At 54.4% G+C, this 21,032-nt stretch overlaps 5 protein-coding genes across 6 annotated transcripts; 2 read left to right on the plus strand and 3 right to left on the minus strand.

The window, feature by feature from the left end:
- The first annotated feature begins 78 nt into the window (after window positions 1-78).
- On the plus strand, window positions 79-2,477 carry LY6G6D (lymphocyte antigen 6 family member G6D). The gene is made up of 3 exons (XM_059399862.1): window positions 79-218; window positions 301-447; window positions 2,187-2,477. Exons 1-3 carry the CDS (start codon window positions 164-166, stop codon window positions 2,408-2,410), a joined length of 426 nt encoding a protein of 141 aa, XP_059255845.1. The 5' UTR covers window positions 79-163; the 3' UTR covers window positions 2,411-2,477.
- Window positions 2,478-3,742: 1,265 nt separating this feature from the next.
- On the minus strand, window positions 3,743-5,988 carry LY6G6C (lymphocyte antigen 6 family member G6C). Its single transcript, XM_059398988.1, has 3 exons — window positions 5,937-5,988; window positions 4,325-4,435; window positions 3,743-3,957 (listed from the first exon to the last, which is right to left on the minus strand). The coding sequence occupies exons 1-3, from the start codon at window positions 5,986-5,988 to the stop codon at window positions 3,743-3,745; spliced, it is 378 nt and encodes a 125-aa protein (XP_059254971.1).
- A 1,474-nt stretch (window positions 5,989-7,462) lies between these two features.
- On the plus strand, window positions 7,463-10,755 carry MPIG6B (megakaryocyte and platelet inhibitory receptor G6b). 2 transcript variants are annotated; one of them, XM_059399866.1, is made up of 6 exons: window positions 7,463-7,599; window positions 7,815-8,162; window positions 8,315-8,405; window positions 8,758-8,798; window positions 8,934-9,013; window positions 9,143-10,755. In XM_059399866.1, exons 1-6 carry the CDS (start codon window positions 7,539-7,541, stop codon window positions 9,245-9,247), a joined length of 726 nt encoding a protein of 241 aa, XP_059255849.1. In that variant the 5' UTR covers window positions 7,463-7,538; the 3' UTR covers window positions 9,248-10,755. The 2 variants fall into 2 exon arrangements, with proteins under 2 accessions (XP_059255849.1, XP_059255850.1); XM_059399867.1 differs by lacking the exons at window positions 8,315-8,405; window positions 8,758-8,798.
- A 311-nt stretch (window positions 10,756-11,066) lies between these two features.
- Window positions 11,067-14,277, minus strand: DDAH2 (DDAH family member 2, ADMA-independent). Its single transcript, XM_059399863.1, has 7 exons — window positions 14,052-14,277; window positions 12,866-13,226; window positions 12,652-12,751; window positions 12,452-12,525; window positions 12,170-12,289; window positions 11,562-11,711; window positions 11,067-11,389 (listed from the first exon to the last, which is right to left on the minus strand). Exons 2-7 carry the CDS (start codon window positions 13,160-13,162, stop codon window positions 11,273-11,275), a joined length of 858 nt encoding a protein of 285 aa, XP_059255846.1. The 5' UTR covers window positions 13,163-13,226; window positions 14,052-14,277; the 3' UTR covers window positions 11,067-11,272.
- A 310-nt stretch (window positions 14,278-14,587) lies between these two features.
- Window positions 14,588-20,395, minus strand: CLIC1 (chloride intracellular channel 1). Its single transcript, XM_059399864.1, has 6 exons — window positions 20,126-20,395; window positions 17,946-18,055; window positions 17,587-17,712; window positions 17,323-17,429; window positions 15,990-16,171; window positions 14,588-14,975 (listed from the first exon to the last, which is right to left on the minus strand). The coding sequence occupies exons 1-6, from the start codon at window positions 20,162-20,164 to the stop codon at window positions 14,814-14,816; spliced, it is 726 nt and encodes a 241-aa protein (XP_059255847.1). The 5' UTR covers window positions 20,165-20,395; the 3' UTR covers window positions 14,588-14,813.
- Between the last annotated feature and the right edge of the window lie 637 nt (window positions 20,396-21,032).

Consider the following 21,032-nt stretch of genomic DNA (forward strand, 5'->3'; position numbering starts at 1 on the left):
GGGGCTCCCTGTCGTTAGTGGGGCCCCAGTGCCTGCTGGGGGAGATTCTTTACTCCCTTTTTATTGCCCTATAAAGCCCAAGGCAAGGGGGATATAAGGCTGGAGGATCGGGGCCAGGGAGGGGGGTGGGAGAGAGGTGATACTGACATTGCTGGCAGACACAATGAACTCTCTACTGGTCGGGGTCCTGCTCAGCACCCTACTGGGGTCTGCCCTGGGTAAGGAGGCAGCCAAGCCCTGTCTGCCTCTGCCAGCTGGCTCCTGGTCAGCCCAGGTCAAGCGCCTCTTCTCTTCTGCCAGGAACCCGCATGCGGTGCTTCCAGTGCAAAGGAGATTCCAGCAACTCCTGCAAAGAGACGGTGGCCACCTGCGGGGAGGGGGAGCACTGTGGCTTCCTGGAGCGCAAGCCCCAGCCTGGCCCCGGGCAGAACCAGCTGTCTGGAAACCGTGAGTCCTCAGCTTCTCCCCCTTCCCCCAGCCCTCCCCTGCCCCCAGGCTCAGTCTGGCTCCAGGCAGATGGTGCCATGGCAGAGTAGAGAGGTCTGGAGCCCCTTCTGGCACTGAGCCCCTCAGCAGCCCACTGGTCCTGTCACCTCCTCCTCAACAGCCCACTGGCCCTGTCACCTCCTCCTCTTAACTCTCCAGAGTCTCAGAGGCCCATTCACTCCTAAGTTGTTGAAAAAGTTCTGTCCCTTGAACGCAGGGACCAAAATATTAAACCAAACTTGCAGGTATTAGCTAAGGACTGGGGGGTGTGGGTGTGTGTGTGTATGTGTGTGTTTGTGTGCGCACGCACATGTATATGATTTTGAAATAATTTTTGATTGGCAGAAAATTTGCAAAAATAGTAGAGTTCCTGTATGTCCTTCACCTCTCTTCCTCTAATGCTAACATCTAATATAACCATAGTACAATGATCACAATCAGAAAATGACACTGGTACGATACTGTTAACTAGGAGCACTTGGGTGGCTGAGTGGGTTAAGCTTCTGACTCTTGATTTCGGCTCAGGTCAGGATCTCAGGGTCCTGAGATCAAGCCCTGAGTTAAGCTCCTGGCTCAGCAGGGAGTCTGCTTCAGGATGCTCTCTCCCTCTCCTTCTGCCCCTCCCCCTGCTCACTCACTCTCAAATAAATAAGTCTTTGAAAAAATACCAACTAATCTACAAACCTTATTCAGTGTAGCCAGATGATCTAGTCGTCTTTTTTCTGGTCCTATAGCCAAACCAAATGAGAGTTCATCAACCGCTTGCAACAGCAAGCCAATAAAATCTGACACAGAGCTTCTGCAATGAAGAAAAGTAGGCTATTTATTAGTGTGGTGTCACCCAGGAGAACAGGGAGCTGATGCTCAAAAGCCCCACCCCTTCCCCCTGACAGCTGGCAAGTGAGAGATTTTGAGGGCAAAATTGGGGCTAGGGGGCTCCTGAGAAGGTGGGCTCTGCTGACTGGAGCCCCATGACATCGTGCTAGCAGGCGCTGTGGTGCCACTTTGTCTGGTCCCCCAGAAGTTTTTTTCCATCTCAACAGCCTTGGAATCTAAAAAATGTCTTTATTCTCCATGTTAGACATTTCATTAGGCCCAGCCAATGATTATGTCTTTAGAATAGTGCTGATTAACTACTTGTCTGCAGGTTTCTTTGAGTGATAAGCCATCATTCTTGTCCCTTGAGCCTAGGCTTGTGTGTTCCTTGGCCGGTCCAGCTGCGCCTGAGGGTGACAGGACATGGAGTGTTCATTTTCCACCTGAACTGACAAGAGGGATGTTGGCTTCAGTCCAAATCAGGATCCCGCCTGGCATTTAGTGCTCACCACGTCTTAGTCTCCTCTGATCTGGGACAGTTCTGCGTCTTTGTCTTCCATGACCTTGACACTTTTCAAGAGTCCCCATAAGTTATTTTAGAGACCATCCCTCAATTTACATTTATTTACTATTTTCTCATAATTAGATTGCAGTCATGGATTTTTGGCCAGAACAGCACAGCGAAGGGAGGTCGGGCCTTTTCAGCACCTTTGAATCAGACGGCTAGCAATGTCAGTGTTCATTTTGGTTACTTGGTTTCATGGAGGTGTTTTCTGGAGGGGACAGAGAATCCCTCCGGGCTCCTGGAAGTCACATCTGCTCTGCCCTAGAAGGCAAGTCCTCAAGCCAAGAGTCCAACACCGCAGTCTTGTTTTCTCTCTCAGCCTCAGTGACCTTGATTCATCACTATCGAGCCTGTGTGGCAGCCCATCATTGCAATCAAGTGGAAACGGAGTTGGTGGGAGACGTGACTTACACAACCCACAGGGAATGCTGCGTCGGAGACCTGTGTAACAGCGCTGTGGCAAGCACCGTGGCCCCGCCATGTGTGTTGGCTGCAGCAGCCGCCGCCCTGGCCTGGCTCTTGCCAGCACTGTGGAGAGACTAGTAGGCTGGGGCGGGAGGAGCAAGGGAGCAAGGGAACAAAGGAGAGCTGAGGTGAGAAGACAAACAACCCTCTGTGAGCCATTAAAATCTCTTCACCACTCTAGAGCTGACTGGAAAATGCCATCTATCTTTCGCTGATGGGAGAATTGCAGGAGTATTATGTGGCCACCCATGCTCTAGTTACCAAGTGTCAGCGGACTTAGTTACAACAGTGCACTCCTTTACCAATGAACCCCCAAAGGACAATGGAGAATCTGCCCTAAGTGACCCCTGGGGCCTATTGCTAGGGAGAATCTTCCTTAGGAGTGAGGACCACTGAGCGGGGGGAGTGGGCTCTGGGCTAAATGGGGGTCACCAGGAACCAAAGAACATGGTTGGGTTTCTTCCCCTTTCTCCCATTTGCAACTTGGTTCTCAATGTGACTTTATAGGATGGAGAAAGGAAATGGAAACACCGTGATGGGAGGGTTGCTTGCTGCCCTGCTTAGTAATGGGGCCAAGTGACGCCCTTGACTCTAACCTGCTAAGAGGGTCCTGTGTTCCATCCCCACGCAGCTCTCCTACCCTTTTGGGGGAGCCCTCAAGTCAGGCCGCACCTCCTTCTTGGCAGTACATCAGAGGTGTGGCCTAAATTTGGGATAAGGATTGTTGCTCCAAACACTGGACGTGTATGTCAACCCCAGACACAGGAAGGAAGAAGGATGGAGGCCTGAAAAACCCGTTTCTCCATTTGCCCCAGACCAGCCTCCCAGGGAAAGTCCCTGGAGGATTCTTGGGGAAGGGCAGGAGCTGAGAGTGCTATCTCCCAAGAGGGGGGCCTCTGACGACAGGTCTTTTGACAAAAAAACACACAGTTTATCGGACATAGACATTTATTACTCAAAATGCAAAGAGGCGAGCATGGGGATGAGGTACGTATGGAGCGAGGGTTTGGGGAATCAACCCCATACAGTGAGGTCATCAGTCCTTCCTGGGAGCCTTTGCGGGGGGACAGGACAAAAGTCCCATTTCAGGCCTAGATCTCCATCCCTCTCTAAGCGGGCACGGTAGAGGGCAGGACGCAAAGTGCGGAGCTCTTCTGGGACCACCGGAGGATCTGGGATGGTCTAGAGGGATATAGGAAGGGACTCGGGAGAAGGTCAGCGGAGGATGTAAGGTGGAAGGATAGGTGGGGAGACCGCTGTCTAATTACAGAAATGTGAAGAGCCTGGAGAAATGCTATTCTGAGTGAAGGGAGTTAAGGAGAGACCAGTGTAGGGAGCCGGGGGACAAGGAGACCTAAGGCTAAACTCAGGCTAAGGTAGGTGGGAGGAGGGACAGCTATGGAGTGAGTCTCAGTGCAGCAGCCAGAGGCCAAGGCCGGCCACAGAGGTGAGGAGGACGAGGGCCAGGGCTGGGGTGGGCCGAGGAGCTGGGCTGTTGCAGTTGTCCTTGTTGCAACAGGTGGTGTTATAGGTCAGGCCCAGCTTGTGGTTGGTTTGGTTGAAGGTCTCCCGACAAGGCTCTTCCGGTGTGCCACATCGAAGGTTGGAGAAAACCCACATCTTACCTGAGGGTAGGAGTGGACCGTGGGGTCAGCCAGCGCGGGTACCTGTTGTGCCTGTGTCCCCCTGCCCATGCACCTGCCCAGGCTTCCTTCCCCACTCTGCCCGTACCCCTCCCCTATCTCTTCTCAGTAAGTCTGACTATCCTTCTGCACTTCCGTCCCCCACCCCCTCGTCCTGGTCCTTGGACTTGTTGCTGCCCACAATCCGTATAAAGTCATAGAATGGTGTCTGGCTCTTAAGAATACTTGGCCAAATATTGTCCTTGCTGGGACTGTGTGTCCCATTGCAGTCTGAGCCACATTTGGGCCTTGGGCCTTGCCATAGAGTCTCCCACCAGCCCCCTGTCCCTACTAAAGAGGGGCGTGTTACCAAGGTACACATTCGTTGTCAGGCACTGCTGTCCTGGTTCCAGGCGGCAGGACTGCCGGTCGACACAGCCCAGCACAGGGACCTTGTAGCAGGAGTGACAGCGAATATCAGCTAGGAAGACACAAGTCAGGCTGAGGGGATGGGGTGTCTGACTCACCTGGGGACCAGCCGAGCTGTGGGGTAGGGTGGAGAAGAGCCAGTCAAGTAGGTGTTCTGACCTGTTTGGTTTGACAGTGACCAAGCAGGTGAGTGAAACAGAAATAGTGGAAGTGGGTGAGGGCGGAGTTGTTGCTCTGTGAATGCCTACACCCTAAATATCGTCCTGTACCCCACCCCATTCGGGGATGAGTCAAGAGGGGCAGAGCTACCAACAAAAACACAGGGCCAGGGATAGATGGAATGTGAGACTACCGTGGGCAAGGAATGGAGGAGGTGGGGGAAAAGATGAAGGAATTCAGAAGATGTCACAGATGGAGACTTGAAATGAGAAGAAATACTACAAATAAAAAACCATGGCTCTTGGGGTGCCTGCATGGCTCAGTTGGTTAAGCGTCTGCCTTCAGCTCAGGTCACCATCTCAGGGTTCAGGGATCTAGCCCCACAGGCTCTCTGCTCAGCAGGGAGCCTGCTTCCCCCTTTCTCTCTGCAGCTTCCCCTGCTTGTGCTCGGCTTGATCTCTCTCAAATAAATAAATAAAATCTTAAAAAATAAATAAAAGTCATGGTTGCAACACTTACATCAGTGGCTTGGGACTTGAGGCTGGCAACAAAACCACCTATGGCCAGTTTTATCGATTTACTCTCCCCACCTGGGACCACCATGAGGGTGGGAAGAGAAACCAGACCTGAGGGATCCTCTCCAGCAGCTCTCAGACAGAAAAGAATAATATCTGAGAAGCAGATGGTCAGGTGCTGTCTGAGCACCATTCCATGATGGAGAGGGGGTGGATGCAAAAAGTGTCACCCTCCAGGCTCCCACCTCAGCTAATTCTAGGCTTGCGTGAGCAAAGTTTGGTGTAGGAGGGGTTCAGTCCAAGGGCAGAGGAGCCCAGTGACTGCACCTCTGTGAAATAAATCCACTTCACCCTGGGGGTGAGCAGCCCTGGCATCCCCTCCCTAAAACCGGGCTATCTCCCCGGTTCCCCAGGAGGTTCTAGGAGATCACTGGGACCCTCCAGAAAGCTGGTGTCCCTGTGAGTATGCTCTCTGGGGAAGAGCAGGGGTGAACTAGGAAAGGCTATTGTTTGAATGACAGAACAGAATCTAGAGGAGGAGGTGGGGAGGGTGGGGTGCACAAGAAGCCCCAGGCTGGATGCCTATGTTTCTGGGAGGACTCCACTGAGTGCAGGTGATGACAGGACAAAGCAGTAAGCTGGGTTTGGTCGTGGAGTGGGGGACAGGGGACGTAGAGCTCTGGCAAGTTAGAAGGGTAGGTCTTGGAGGTGGGGAGAAGCGTGAAGGAGACATGGGTCCTTGAGAAATGGAGCAAGGACCCCGTCACAGGAGAGCTGCGCTGGTTGGAGCTAGGGGTACTTGAGATCCCAAGCAGTGGGCAATGGAGCACAGTGGGTGGGGGAAGGTGTAGAAGTCCCTGGGGGTCCCCCAGTGCTCACCTGAGACCCAGCAGAGCAGAGCAGACAGGATGAGCAGCAGAAAGCCTTTCATGATGAAGGTCCCCGGGGATGGTAGCAAGTGCAGCAGCTGACAGAGTAGAGTTTCAGGGATCCAGCTCTGGGAGTCAGTGGCCTTTTTGGAATTTATAATCCCAAAGGTCCCTCCCTTCCCTGCCTCTGGTGGCCCCTCCTTCCCCATTTATACCCTGATGACCAGGGGTGGGGAGGGACTAAGCAGAACTGGGTGAGGGAGTAGGGATGGGAGACAGAGGTACTGGAAGGTAGGCACACTATGGCCAACTCCATTTTGGTTCTTGGTTTCAGGCCAAGACACCCTTCCTGATTCCCAGCTGACAGCCCTGCCTGCACAGTCCTCTGAAAAGGCATCACCGAAGCCCCTGTGACATTACAGTGGCTATGGTGGGAGCACCTAATGGTTCCAGGAAGCGGATAATGGGGTGTAGCCTACACTCATTGCCCAATTTGGGTCCTTGGGGGTCATTGGTAGGGGCGCGTGAGCAGAAACTGAGGACAGAAGGGGCTAACTTCATCTGGATTCAGCCTTGACATGGTCTTCCCAACCCCTGCTCAGTCGCAGGATAAAAGATGAAAGATTTGTGATGTCACCAAGGGCCTCTGTGATGTCACAACAGCAAGGACCCAGGCTGGGGCTACCTGCGGAGGTGCTGCCTTAGGCCCTCAGAAGGTTCTGGGAACCTGCCCTGGCTAAACCAGGGCTTGGCCTAGCCTGGGCGAGGGCTGATGAAGTCCAGGGTGTGGGGCATGTGGCCTGTTCCTAAGTGTCTCCCAGACCAAAACCTGCCAGTTTGGGTGGGGCACCATTGGCCAGGAGGGACAGCGTGGGCACAGAGAGGTGAAGGAGAAGCTAGAATAAGAAGTTGCAGTAATAACAATAATGATGAGCACCCAGTGCTCCTATGTGTCAACCATTGTTCTAGGCATTGTAGGTGTATTACTTTTTAAAATTTCTTAGTACTCTAGAAGGCAGGTGCTTTTTTTTTTTTTTTTTTTTTTTTAAAGATTTTATTTATTTGACAGAGACACAGTGTGAGAGGGAACACAAGCAGGGGGAGTGGGAGAGGGAGAAGCAGGCTTCCCGCGGAGTGGAGAGCCCAAAGTGGGGCTAGATCCCAGGACCTCGGGATCACGGTCAGCGCCAAAGGCAGACGCCTAACGACTGAGCTACCCAGACGCCCCAGGTAGGTGCTTTTTATCCCTGTTTTACAGATGAATGAACAGGCCCAGAAAAGTTGACCGACTCTCCCACATGACTCAGCTAGTAGATGGCTAAAGCAGGATTTGAACTCAGCCAGGATGCTCTGGGCCACTGCTACCCCGCGGGAGTTAAAGTACAGGAAAGTGCTTCCACAACCAGCAGAGCACCACTTTCAACTGAGTATTGTCTGAGGGCTGAAAGAGAGCCAGCGAGGACTCCCAGAGGGATCCCGGAGGCTGGTAGCCCCGCCCCGCTCTTATCAGAGCCCCCAACCCGTGCCCCCCCCCATCCCCTCTTCCCGAGTTTCTTTCCGGTCTCCTCCGCTGATACACTTGCCTCCTATCCCCACCACATACATCCCAGCCATGGCTCTGGTTCTGCAGCTACTGCCGCTGCTGCTGTCAAGGGCCCAGGGAGACCCCGGGGGTAAGCCATCTTCTCCCAGGAAAGTTGGGAGTGGGCGTGAGGAAAGACTGAAGGGCGGCGGGTGCTGGGGTGGGGGAGGGTGGATGTGTGGGGGATGATCCAGGCTGGCGGAAGCTCAGAAGAGAGGGGAAAGAGAGGAGACGGGAATGGGGTTCGGGAGTGGGGTTAGTCTAGCCCTGTGGACTTGCCCTAACCCCTGTCCCCTCCAACCCCAGCTTCACTGGACGGCCGTCCCGGAGACCGGGTGAATTTCTCCTGCGTAGGGGTCTCGCATCCCATCCGCTGGGCCTGGGCGCCTAGCTTCCCTACCTGCAAGGGCCTGTCCAAAGGACGCCGCCCAATACTGTGGGCCTCCTCGAGCGCGACCCCTACTGTGTCTCCAGTCCAGCCCTTTGCTGGTCGCCTACGTGCCCTGGACCCCAGTATCCGGCGGCTGGAGCTTCTCCTGAGCGCGGGGGACTCAGGCACCTTTTTCTGCAGGGGCCGCCACGAAGAAGAAAGCCGTACAGTGCTTCACGTGCTAGGGGACGGGGCTGATTGCAGGGCACCGGGGTCTACCCATGGTAGGTCCAGGCCTTTGCTCAGGGACTTCACTGACATACCCTCAGGAGGGAGAGAGGCCTTAGCGGGAGGTTTCCTGGACGGGAGATGTAGTTCTCTGTCCTCGCACCCCTGACCTCAGTATCCGTCACCACCCTGTCCTCCGTTCACCCAGGGTCCGTGAATCCCCAGCTCCTGATCCCCCTGCTGGGCGCTGGGCTGGTGCTGGGAGTCGGGGCGTTGGGCGTGGTCTGGTGGTGGCGCAGGTGAGCACAATGGGCGGGGCCTGGTTAAATGGGTCGGGACCCTAGGCGGGAGGGGTAGGACCAGAACCTTCGCAGACAGAACCTAGACCTAGAACTCCGGCGTGCGGTTTATAGAGGAAGGGGGCGGGGGGGAGGTCACCCCTTGGGCCGAGGCCATAGGCTGGTAGGCGGAGCCCTGGCTAAGGAGGCGACGCTAGAGCCGGAGCAGGATCAGAGCGTGGGCGGAACTATCTGTGGGGGTGGAGCCTAAATTGTTTTGCGGGTCTGAGCCTTTGAGTTGCTTGGTTGCTGTTGGCCCCGAGGAAGACGAGATAAAACTGGTGGCTCTCAAAGACTTATACATCCGTTACAGACGATCACCCCCGCACCCGCCTCGACCACTCCCCAGATTTGGTGAGACTAACCACCCCATTTTTCTACTGCTCCCACACTTCCCGCCTCTCAATTCCTCAGTCTGAGCCCTTGCTGGAAGCAGAATGTTGGTCCCTTTCCATTTTTCAGCTCTGTTCACCACTCCCCCTCATATAGATCCACTCGCGAAAGTCGAGCCCCAGAGGCCAGTAAAGGAGGAGGAGCCTAAGACTGCAGGGGACCTGGACCAGGAGGCGGTAAGGGCCTGGCTATTGGAAGGGGGTTGGACCAAACCCCTGAGAAGAGTGGACTGAGAAAGAGAGAGGCCTGAATCCCCCAGCGAGTGAGACTTCTGAAACTCTCCTGCCTTCCTCCCCACCCTTCAGAGCCTGCTCTACGCAGACCTGGATCATCTGGCCCTCAGAAGGCCCCTCCGGTTGTCCCCCATGGTCCCAGCTGATGCCTCGACCATCTATGCGGTTGTAGTTTGAAGGGAAGCCCTTATTCCAAACCTCACAAGCTGAAGGCTCCCAGCTCTCCACAGCTCCCCTCTCCCTCTTGGCCCCTCACCTGGCAATGGATGCACCACAGGACAGAAATGAGCACTAGTATGGGAGTCAGGAGCCCTGGGTTCTCTGCTCTGCCACTGATCTTGCTCCTTCAGTTACCCCATCTCTCCTGTAACTTTCACATCTTCTTCACCACTGGTGCCTTTCTAAACCTGACCAAGCCCTGTCTCCCTATCTTAAGACATCAACAAGTCCTAGATAGTTGTCCTGTCTCTTCCCTCCCCTGCACAGTCCAGCTCTTTGAACCAGGGGCCTACACTTTGTCTTCTCCTTGACTCCACTCACACTGCTCCTCATCTCTCCATGAGGTTGCCAGTGATGTCCTAATGGCCACGCCCAGCAGAGTTTTTAGTTGGTCTTTGGTTACTTCCTTCTTTAATGCTGGCATCTTCCCTTTGGACTCCTCTGCCCTCCTTCCTATTCCCACGGTATTCCCCACTATTCTAGGTTCGTCCCTTTATCTGACTTCTCTCTCTTCTGGGAATTTGGCATCCACAGCCAGTCCTCAAGCCTCACCTCTGCAAACAACACTCAGAACTCTCTCCAGCTCAGATCTCGAGTAATGAGATTTCCCATCTACTACTGAGACAGCCCTGCTTGGTCAGCCATAGACATTCTGCACACAGCATATCCCAAACCCAACTCACTGTCACTCACTTAATCCTCCTCTGTAGTCTCTTGATCAACCAGTTGCCTAAGCCAGAAACTGGGAGTCATGCAGACCTTGTTCTGCTCACTCCCACACAACGAACCAAGTCCTGTCTTTCTATTTTAATGTCACTGTGAAATCCATACCCTTCTTCATGCCCAGGGCTGCCACCTGAATATACTCTCCTCATTTCCTCCCTGGGTGACTCATAGCCCCACCTCATCCTTTTGCCCCTGCCCTCCTCCCTGAAGCCAGAGGGGTCCTCCCCAAATGCAAACCTCCTCACAACCTGTATTCCAGAGTTGCAGGATGTCTTTCCAGGACCTTTTCTTGGACCCATGGGCCTTGGCTTTGGGTACAAGGTGCTGGCAGCACTCTGCCTACCTTCCAGACTTGTCTCTGGCACCCCACATGTGCACAGCATGCCAGCCTGGGAGAGATTCTCCCCAGCCTCCAAATACGTTTTTGTGCCAGGCAAGTCCTTCTTTCCAGATCACCCTTTTTTCCTTCTCCCCACTACCTTCCTGCCTAATAATTCTTCATCCCTAAGACTCAGCTGAAACATAGCCATTTCTGGGAAGCCATTCCTGACCCTCTTTGCCTACCCCTGCATACATTTTGATTTTGATGCTGAAGGCAGTCTCCTTATTTATCTCTAAGCAACCACACCCTGTAAATTGTTCCATCACAACCTGTATTTCAGTTTCAATGTACTGTGAGTTCCCTGCTCTCAGGAGACTGACCCTTTTTATATTACTGCTAAGCCTCAGTAAATGAGTGAATGAAAATGAATGCCCCTGGAAGCGTTACTTCTTTTTTTCTATCAACTAAGGGTGGGTTGGTAATCTACCAGTCTCTGAATCATCTGACATTTAGATAATGAGGGATCCACCCTACTCTTTCTTCTCTACGTCACATATGCTCCCCACAATAGAAATACTATCCTGTCCATCTTGCACCCAAACACCTATAATAGGGCTGGGCAATGACTCAGTAAGTGCCTAATGAGGGTTTGATGAATGAAAGACTAACCTCAACATCAGATTTCAGCCCTGCCCCTATCCCAGTTAAGACACCAGCCACAGCCCAGTCTAAAAGGTCAGTTCTGTTTTATTAGTTCTGAGGAAGAGGACTCACCCAGGGGACTCTATCAGTTTTCCCACACTAAGCCCTCCCCCCCATCTTGGGGCCCTCTCCCCACTACTATACCTATTCACCGTCCTCTATCTAAGCCTCCTTCCGCTTCTACTCCCTATGCTGCCCAAACATTGGCCAGCCAGAACCCTAAGGCCAGGAGCTCAGCTGTGGGGACGCGTGCTGAGCACCAGGCAGAGGGAGCTGAGCCCAGCGCCTGCCTTCTCCAGTTCTGAGCAGGACACAGGTACCAGGGTGACATCAGAGAGCTTCTGCAATGCCTGCAGGAAAGACATGAAATGGGAGAGGGGAGTAAGACTCTGAGGCCACAGCCAGGCCCTTCTTGGAGCCGGCTGTGCTTCTAGAGAAGGTACCCCTTCTTTGTCCCACTAGGAAGGCTTGAGACTCCTTCCTCTGGTTGTTGTTAGTAGTGGAGCTCTTGCCTCCTCTCACCTCCTGGCTATTGGGCAGGTCCCCGCCTCCGCGGTGCAGGAGAAAAGGGGGCACACCAGGCAGCCCAGGTCGCAAAAAGAGACAGTCAGCAGCTGCATCATCTGGGAGAGTCAGGGACGCATAGGGATGGTCTGTCAACACTGCCATCGCCTGAGGAAGGGAAAAAGAGGAAGTGGTCAAGTCTCAGAGCCTCCCCACTGAGTCTGGTGGCCCTACCACCACTAAGGGCTGGGAACACAGTTACATCTGTTGCATGATTATGATAGCAAGTACTTGTCCTTAGTATGTGTCAGGCACTGTTCTAAGCATTTTAGTGACTTTTGTTTAGTTCCACCTCAGACCCACATGCAGTTCTTACTACCTGCAGCCCTCTTCTCCCCTTCTCCAGCCCCCACCAGTCCATGTCATCCATCCTTCCTCATAGCTTAGATGCCACCTTTGAGAAATTTCTTGAAACTCGGGAAAACGATGTTAATCGACTGTGTTTCCTGTCCTGCCATAGTAACTTCTTGCTTTCTGACGTGTTTTCATACTAGATGGACAGCTCCATGAGGGCAGCCTTACGAGCCAAGAGCCACGCCCACTTTTGTTGGCCCCACCCTCCTCACCCTGACAGCCTTTTGGGCAGCCTCGCTGCTACCAGCCACGACAGTGCGGGGTCCCCCCATGCCGCAAAGGCCGCGCAGGTGGGAGGAGCTCGAGACCGGCACTGTGGAGACAGCGAAGTCCTAGGGGCAACAAAAGAAATTATTCAGGGACGCGAGAGGGATGGGGGATTCCCTCAAACACAGGTTGCTCTGGGCTCCTTTCTACTCCGCGCCCCCTCCGTGCGCCCCTCCCACCCCATCCGCTCCCCGCTTCCCCAGCAAGAAGCTGGTCCCGTTTCTCACTCGGAACGTGTCTGCCACGATCTCAGCTCCTCGATGATTGGTCCACTTGGAGAGGCCTACGAAAAACTCCCGGCCTGAGCCCAGGGAGGCCGCGGAGGTTTGAGAGCCAGAGTGAGTTGGAAACAAGGCCCAACATGGCCTAGTCTCCCCAGCTCTGCTTCCCAATGCAAAGCGCAGGGATGCAGGCACCTCAGCCTCACCCGTAAAGAGAACATCAGTGCCATCCAACGTCGCGTTCTCATCCCCCATCTCCACAATCCGGAGCCCAAGATCCTGAAGGGCTTTGCGGACTCCATCGACCTTAGGGCAGGAAAGAGGGCGCGGAGCAGAGACATTCCCAACCATAACTCTTAAAGCCCCGCACGTCCAGCTCCTCCTTTCCCCTAACCCCCCAAACCGCGCCGCGGCGCTCACCTCCGGCCTGCGGGAGGGGCTCCAGGGACGCGTAATTAGGGCCGTGTCCCCTTGGATCACGGCGGTGTCACCGAGGAGCGGTCCCAGCGGCAGCGACTCTTCAGGAGGCAATTCTAGCAGCTGCAGCCCCAACCGCTGCCTCAGTTTACCCCCAAGTACCCCGTGCTCCCTCTGAGCTTTAGCCAGGTCCAGAGCCGGGAGGCCAGCCCCCGAACCCTCCCCCGAAGCCAGGCTCTCAGGGACCCCCCGGATCAGGGCATGGGAGCAGCGGCCCAGCCCCTCCCCTGGCGTCCCCATCCCATCCACACAGCGCCCCTCCGGCCGCGCTGATTTCTTAGTTTTCTCTTTTTACTTCACCTGTCTGGGATAAGAGACAGAAAAGGGGAGTGGGGTTGGCAGAATAAGAGACATGCACAGAAGGGCGTAAGGGGGGGTGGTTAAGAGCGCCCGGGTCTTCCTCCTGCCTTCTCCGGGCGCCCCTCCCACTTCGCCCCACCCCCTCCAGACCTTCCTCTCCTGCCGACCCCATTCCACCCCGCACCCTTCTGGGTCTGGTCTGCTTCTTTGGAAGGAGTCCGAGGAACAAGACCCGGACCCCTAATTTTCACAACACCTGTTGCCCCAGTTAGGGGGCTTTGCGAGGTTCCTGCTAGGCGCCCCTCTTGGCAGCCGCTAGGATGCGCTCACTCCCCAAAAATGCAACGGTCCCGCCCCCTTAACCCTCAGCTGCTCGCTGCCATAGGGATCCGAAGTGCGGCAAGGGACCCAAAGGGGTTATGGGACAGGAGGAGGTAGCTGGGGAGAGAGTCACGGCCTGGAAGATGGAAGTCCTGAACGCCCAAACGAAAAAAGAGAAGACGAGTAACGAAGGAGAAATTAGAATCCAAGGAGTTAAATCTCCCTCCACCCGGGCCGGTCCCGCTGCCCCTAGCACGACCCAGTATAAACCAGACCGAGTCCCCGAGGACTGGGAGAGGTCTAAAACGAAATCCAAGGGGCGGGGAAACGGGGGCGTGGTCCCAGGGAGCGGCTGCCTCTCCCGGTCCATCTTCCCCAAAGTCTACCCCGCTCAGCTCCGCACCCGAATTTCGGCCTCCTGCACTCTATCCGTTGCAGGCACGGGCCCGGCATCCTCAAGCTCCGGCCCGCGCACGGTCCAGAGGACATCTCCAACCCTTAGACTTACCTCCAGTGGCCACCCCAACTCCTGCGTTCTGTGATGTTGGCTGGGGCCCCACCCCCCTGAGGACAGAGTTGGAGAAGGGAGTCCTAGCCTTCAAGCCTCGGGGACTGGAGCTCTCTGCTTTTGAGGGGGTCCCCGGGTAGGCGAGCTCAAGAACTACGGTGGGGCGGGGGCGCGACGGTCTGGCTGCTCCGGGGCATTGTCTAAGCGGGACGGGGCGGGGCTCCTAGAGACCACGCCCATTCCGCCCTGCTACGCCGCGCCCACTTCGGGGGGACTTCGCTCCCTTCCTCAGAACTTGGCCCCGCCCCGTGAGTGCTGCCCAGGCCCACCCAGGTCTGGCTGGCCCCGGCGGCTGGGCTGCAAACGCGACATGGACCACAAGACAGCGTTACGGTGGACCGGCACGAGGAATGGAAGCCTGACCACCAATACCCCTCTTCTAAATTCCTCGCTTCTGCCTTGAGCTCAAGGTCACTGACCCACCTCTCATTCCCGTGTTAGCCACACTCAAGACCCCTTTGTGTAAAACGACACTGTATTTTCATTCTGTATTTTATTACTGAAGTACATTGTCCTACCCGCACCACCCCACAATAAAAATCTTACCTAGATTCCCCATCTTTCCCCTCAGCCCCCAGCCAGCCCTGCACAAGTGCTCCAGGATTCTCTGCCCGCTGGCCATTTTGGAGTGTGTCCCTTGGATAGCCACGTGGAAACCAGCTGCTGCCTTTGTGCAGTGGGAGACGGAGCCTCAGAAAGTACTTATTTGAGGGCCTTGGCCACTTGCTCATAAGCCAGCTCGATCTCCTCATCATCTGGACAGGTGGAGGCAAACTCTTCCCGAGCATAGGCGTTGCGCAGGTACCGATGGACTCCGCGGAACACCTCTGGGATGGAGAATCCCCTGTACTTCTTACATACCACCTGGGGGTGGGGAGAGGAGAGGGATCAATGGGATCAACATGTCAGCCGCAGGGGAGCAGCCCTGGCTCTTGGGTCTTTCCCTTCTCCCAAGACTTCCAGGATGAAATCTAGCCTTCCTGACCAGGCATTCAAGAATCCCCGCTATCTGGCTTCTCTTTCTGTGATTCTTCTCTCCTATATGAATCATCCAACTGGCTTTCTTAACTCCTCACGATCTTCTGTCTTCACTCTTCCTCTTCACTCACTGAAATCCTGGCCATTTTTAACCAGCTCCTTTTCAGACCACCCTGTTCCATGGTGCCATTGCTCTCTTCTTGATTTTACTGAGATGTAATTCACACATCAGAGAATTTTCCACTTGAATTTCCACAGTGACTTTTGTCCCTATTTTTCATTTGGCTTTTAATCATGTTTTGTTACTTAACTTTCATGTGACTATTCTAACTTCCTGGCTAGATTTCAAATCCTTTGAGGGCAAGGACCAATCGTCAGTCATCCATCTTTGTGTCTTTCAGTGCTTAGTACACAGATGTTCAATACAGAGGTCTGTGCAGACTGACATTAGGCCCATGTTTCACAAACTAAACCATAGCTTTGAGGCTGAGTAAAAAACATGGGAACCAGCAGTTTTCATCTTTCATCACAAGACAAAGAGGAGACCAATGCCATAAAAAGAGTTAAAGCTCTGATTTTAGGAAAAGCCTGCTTTGTGTGATGTGGGGATTTGGCAGTGATAAAGACAGGAAGAGCACTCTTGACAACAACATTGGGATATGTTACTCCCAGCCAGTCTGCACCCACAGCCTGTATCACCGAATGTTAATTCTCTAAAGCAACAGCCTTGAAGCAATGACTGGTGAGAAGAAATGGGGTGTGTCTGCTATTGGTGGCAATCCAGGGAAACCATCCTAAGAAAGAAATCACCTTTGGAGTCGTCGTCATAGGGAACCTGTGTGGGAGCTTCTTCAAGAGCCATCCCAGAGGCCACCCTCTGCTCATACAATGACCACCCACCTGTACTATGTGGAGCTTTGGCAACAGGTTGCAGTCAGCGAGAGTGAGTTCATTGCCATCCAGAAACTTCCTCTGAGAGATGCCCTCATCCTCAGCACTGGTCTCATCCACTTCTTCTGGGAGGGGAGATGTCAAGTAATTGTCTAAAACTTTCAGGGCTTTCAGGAGCCCCTTCTCCAGATCTGTGCAAGAAAGGGGAATTGGTAAGAACATCAGGAGAGCAACATAGTCCAGGAGGGCCTTGGGAGTGGGGCCAGTCCAAATAATAGTATCTGACACAAATGTAGTTCATTTTCCATGTGTTATTTTAAGCACTTTACACACAAAAACTCTTAATTCTCACATCAACCCATGAAACAGGCATTGTTAGCCTCATTTTATGGATCTGGAAATGGATTTACAGAGAAATTAAATGAACTGCCCAAATTCACCCAGCTAGTAGGGTTTAATCTAGCTAGGGAAGGTGCAGGTTGTCTGGATCTAGAGTCATTGTTGTTGCTGCTGTTTTAAGATTTTATTTATTTGACAGAGAGAGCACAAGCCCGGGGAGAGGGAAAGGGAGGAGCAGACTCCCTGCTGAGCAGGGAGCCAGATGGGATGTGGGGCAGATTCCAGGACTCTGGGATTATGACCTGAGCCAAAGGCAGACCCTTAACGGACTTAGCCATCCAGGTGCCCCCTCCCTTTTTAAGATTTTATGTATTTATTTGACAGACAGAGATCACAAGTAGGCAGAGAGGCAGGCAGAGAGGAGGAAGCAGCCTCCCTGCTGAGCAGAGCACCCCAATTCAGGGCTCCATCCCAGGACCTTGGGATCATGACCTGAGCTGAAGGCAGAGGCTTTAACCCACTGAGCCACCCAGGCGCGCCCCCCCCCCCCCCGCCAGCCCATTTTAAAGATTTATTTATTTGAGAAACAGAGCACGAGCCGGAGGAAAAGGAGAAGCAGGCTCTCCGCCGAGCAGGGATCCCAGGACCCCAAGACAGCGACCTAAGCTAAAGGCAGACACCCAACCAAGCATCCAGAGAGTCACTGTTTTTAAGCACAACCCTCTTCTGCCACGAAACAGGTCAGCAGCCAACCCAACTAACACGGTGGTACATGAGAGGCTAGGTGGCAAATGAAGAGAAACCTAAAGTCAAAGGCAATGAAAATGCAAGGAAATATTGAGTTTAAATAAAAATAAGGGGGCTGCGGTGGGAGGCAGTGAGGGTTTGCCGACATCTGCTCCATCTCCCCAATATCAGAATTTCCAGGTGCCCCTAATGCCTCCCAATCCCTGGATCTTCTCCATTCCTTCTAGCCCCCTGGCCTCCAACCCTTGAGACTCACTATCATTGAGTGCTGGGTTTGAATTCTTGATGTAAGCAGAGAATTTGGCAAATATGTCCAGCCCCGCCGTGTTGGACTCAGGGTTCAGAGCTGCCAGCTTGGGGTACCTGAAAGCCAGGAGGAGAAACAGGAGAAGCTATCTTCTGGGGAGGAGCCTCAGCTCCCGTGCTCCAGCCCACCACCATTTCGGTTTTCCATTTCTTCCACCTCCCTCCCCTAGAATCTCCCAGCTACCCAACCCTTCCTTTCCAAGTGTCCTTGTACCTGGGAGGGCAAAGCACCGCCTCTAGGAACTCTTCTATCTTGTTGGTGTCTGTGTGCACTTCCGTGCCGTACAGCAGGAATGGGAGCTGCCCTCCTGGACACAGCTTCTGCACTGTCTCCGTCCTCCTGAGAACAGGTGAGGAAAATGGGATGTGGGGCAGATTCCCCACACCCCATTTCCCCAGGACAGGAAAATGAGGTTTCGGAGAATCAGAAAGGGGAGATGAAGCATGTGGAAAGAAAAAGGAGCTCTGGGTAAAGGGCGGGGGCTGGGGGATGAAAGGGCGGCAGGATGAAAGGACTAGGATGGGTGAGCTCCCAAGCAAATGGGGTGTTAAGAGGAACAGAAATTGGCCCACCTCTTGGTGTCAACTGTGGTGACGTTGAAGGTGACTCCCTTGAGCCAGAGCACCATGAACAGTCTCTGGGAGAAGGGGCAGTTCCCAATCTTGGCCCCATCACTGCCAGCCTGAAAAGTAACCCCCACCCCAAGGTTAGGCCTGGTATACCCCACCTACCATAGGCCATTCTCTGCCCAACCCCCCTCCCAGATCACACCATTTTCTGCCTAATCATGACACACAGTCTCAGGGCTAACAGCTCTCCCCAGACATGGGCTCTCTACTCTGGAGGCAGAGTAAACCTAAGGGCAGGTTAGCGGGAAAGTTTTCTGCAAAGGTCAGCTTCTGGTTCCCCATAGAGTTCAGGACAGCTGGGAGGTAGGCAGAGGGATTGGGTTTGGGAGAACTCGGGAGGATCTGGACCCTAGAGAGGGAAGACAAACAGTAATGCAGTGTTACTTGGTATCCTAAGCACTTTACATACAAAAGCGTATTTAACTCTCCCATATCCCTAGAGAGGGACTTTGGTGAGGCCAGGGTTGTAGGCTAGAGGCCTGGATTCCTGGATTCCTGAATGGAGTAGAGCCCGAGAATGGGCAAGGTACCATGGGGTTTGGAAGCCAGAGTTCTGGTTCTCTATACCTCCACCCTCCTTCTGGCAGCTGGGTGGGGAGTCAAGGGGCCCAGGGCCTCTAAAGATGTAGAGGGCTTTGCAGAGGGGGGCTGCCCTGTAATTGGCAAGTGGTGACCTCACTCCCCAAGGGACCTCCCCCTGGGCTGAGTGATTCATGTCACACTGTCTCTGCCTCAGCGGCTTCCTTCCTGGCAAGGAGTGGGGGCAGGGACCTGTGAGGCTGAGGCCTGGGCAACGGAGGGCCACCTTCCTCTTTCCCCACACACTACTTGCGGGGTCTCCCAACACATGGCCCTGGCTCCAGATGACTCTCCTCACACTGGACCCAAGGCCAGACTCTGTAGGGCAGGCTCACCCACGAATAAAAATAGCCCTTGAGGCGAGTGTGAGTGAGGTGGGGACCACACCTAAGTGGGGCGGACCCAGGCACGGCTGGGCACAGGGAGAGGGAATGGCTTCCCCAGAAGCCCCAAGCAGCAAGGAGGGAAAAAGCAGCAGGAACACACAAAGAAGGATGAACAAAGGGGGGAAGTGGAGAGAAAGGCGGCAGGAAAGTGAAGGGTGGGGAGAATGTGCAAACAAGGAGGCACAGGCGGAGAGGGAGGTGCAGACATGAGGTCCGGGATTGGGTAAGAATGCCCCTGCAGTGGGGAGGGGAGCAGAACAGAGAGAGTGAAGTCCGCTAGTCCGCTAGTCCGCAGTCTGCGCTTTCATCTCCAAAGGCCAAAGGACCACCGTTCCTCATCCACACCCACTGAGAGAGGACAGAGCTGGGCGACTCTTTCTCCTGTTTCTAAAACCCCCAAACCATAAACACCCTAACCCAGTTCTCTTCCTCCTTCTGATCCCTCTCCCCACCTATTCTCCTGGTAGCCCCAGCTAAACTCCCATATGGTCACCTCCCTTTCCCTCGCTTCTCCAAGTCCTGGGGACCCTTTCGAGCCCACCCTCTCTCAGGTTGCACTGCTAGAACCCCACTCCCATTCTCCATCTCCTTCCACCCCACCAGTCCTCCGCTGGGGATCTCCTTTCAGCCCTCCCCGACACACCCTCTTCCTTGAAACCTGCCCTGCCACACACACACACACACACACACTCTCACTCTCTCTCTCACTCACTTCTCCAAGTCTCTCCCAAGACACCCCTCACTCTTCTCTTATGACCACATGTCCTGATGTTTCCCTCTGACACTCCCAAACCCTGTTGAGTCCCACTGCTCCCTTCTCTCCCAGTCTTTCCATCAGTACCCCCCGCCCCCAAACCCCGTGAATAGTCTCAAATCCTGGGACCTCTTCTCTACCTTCCGGCCCTTTAGGCTGCTGAAACTTGCACTTCCACAAACTTTTCAGGGTCGAGCACAGAATTCTTATTACCCGCACTCACAACAACCGTCTTCCCCTCCCGAGGCCACCCCCAACAACGCGCGCACACTAAAGACTGCACGTGGGGTTGGGTGGGGGTCAAGGAGGGAAGGGATTGGGGAGTCAAGACTGGAGCTGGGTCAAGGTGAGAGTTGCCTTCCAAGAAGGGGGAGGCCGGCCTAGGAGCGAGAAGGTGTTCCTACCTTCACGAACAATTCAACCTGGGGTTGTTCTTCAGCCATGGTTGCGACGGGGACCAGGAAGCGGCCGGCGCTGGGGGAACTGGGAGGGGCTCGGACCGGGGAAGGCGGGTCTCACAGGCAGGGATTCTCTCCCCCAGACTTAGGGCTGTCCCTTCAGCGCCAAACAAGCCCGAAAAGACCCGCTCACTCAAGACCCGGCTTCCCCACCAGACCAGCGCACCCCACACCCCGCCCCTCCAGCTCTATCCCCTCCGGGGCTAGATCAGGGAGCCGCTGACTCACCGACCGGCCCCGCCCTGAACTTGGGGAGGGGACAGGAGGGGGGCGGGACTCGGGGATCTAGGCAGTGGGTCCGGAGAGGGAGCCTCAGGTCTCCTAGAGGTTAAGGGATGGGGTGTTAGGGAGAGGGAATCCTGGGAACCTACTTGTTTCTCCACCCGTCTCCTTGAACACGGGATTTTTTTTCCTGCCTCAGTTTCCCTGCTGTATTAATCAGAGGACACTCCCACTCCACCCTCACACAAGAAACGACCCCAACAGCTTGGTCAAGCCCATGAGGTCCCGGGCGGGGGGGGGGGACTTTAAAATGTGAAGATGGTCGTTTATTCCTTTTCCCACATTCCTTCCAGACTCCAGCAGGACCGACTTGGAAGTAGACACTGAGATTGGGGGAAGAGAGTAGTGAAAGGTAGGGGAGGTGATGGGAGGGGAGACATCCAAGCCTCCTGCTAGGGAAACAAGAAGCTGAGCCAAAGGGACTCATCTCTGGGGGAGGTCAGCTCCTCCTCAGTAGCCTAATCAGCTTAAATGCTTCCACTTCTGCCCCCATTGTGGGGCCCCTTCCTGTGCCCCTTGCCCTTTTCTCACTGATATGTTGAAGATGAGAGAATGGGGGCGGGTGGAGAGT

This window comes from Mustela nigripes, chromosome 5 (assembly GCF_022355385.1).
Source record: "Mustela nigripes isolate SB6536 chromosome 5, MUSNIG.SB6536, whole genome shotgun sequence".
Taxonomy (NCBI): domain Eukaryota; kingdom Metazoa; phylum Chordata; class Mammalia; order Carnivora; family Mustelidae; genus Mustela; species Mustela nigripes.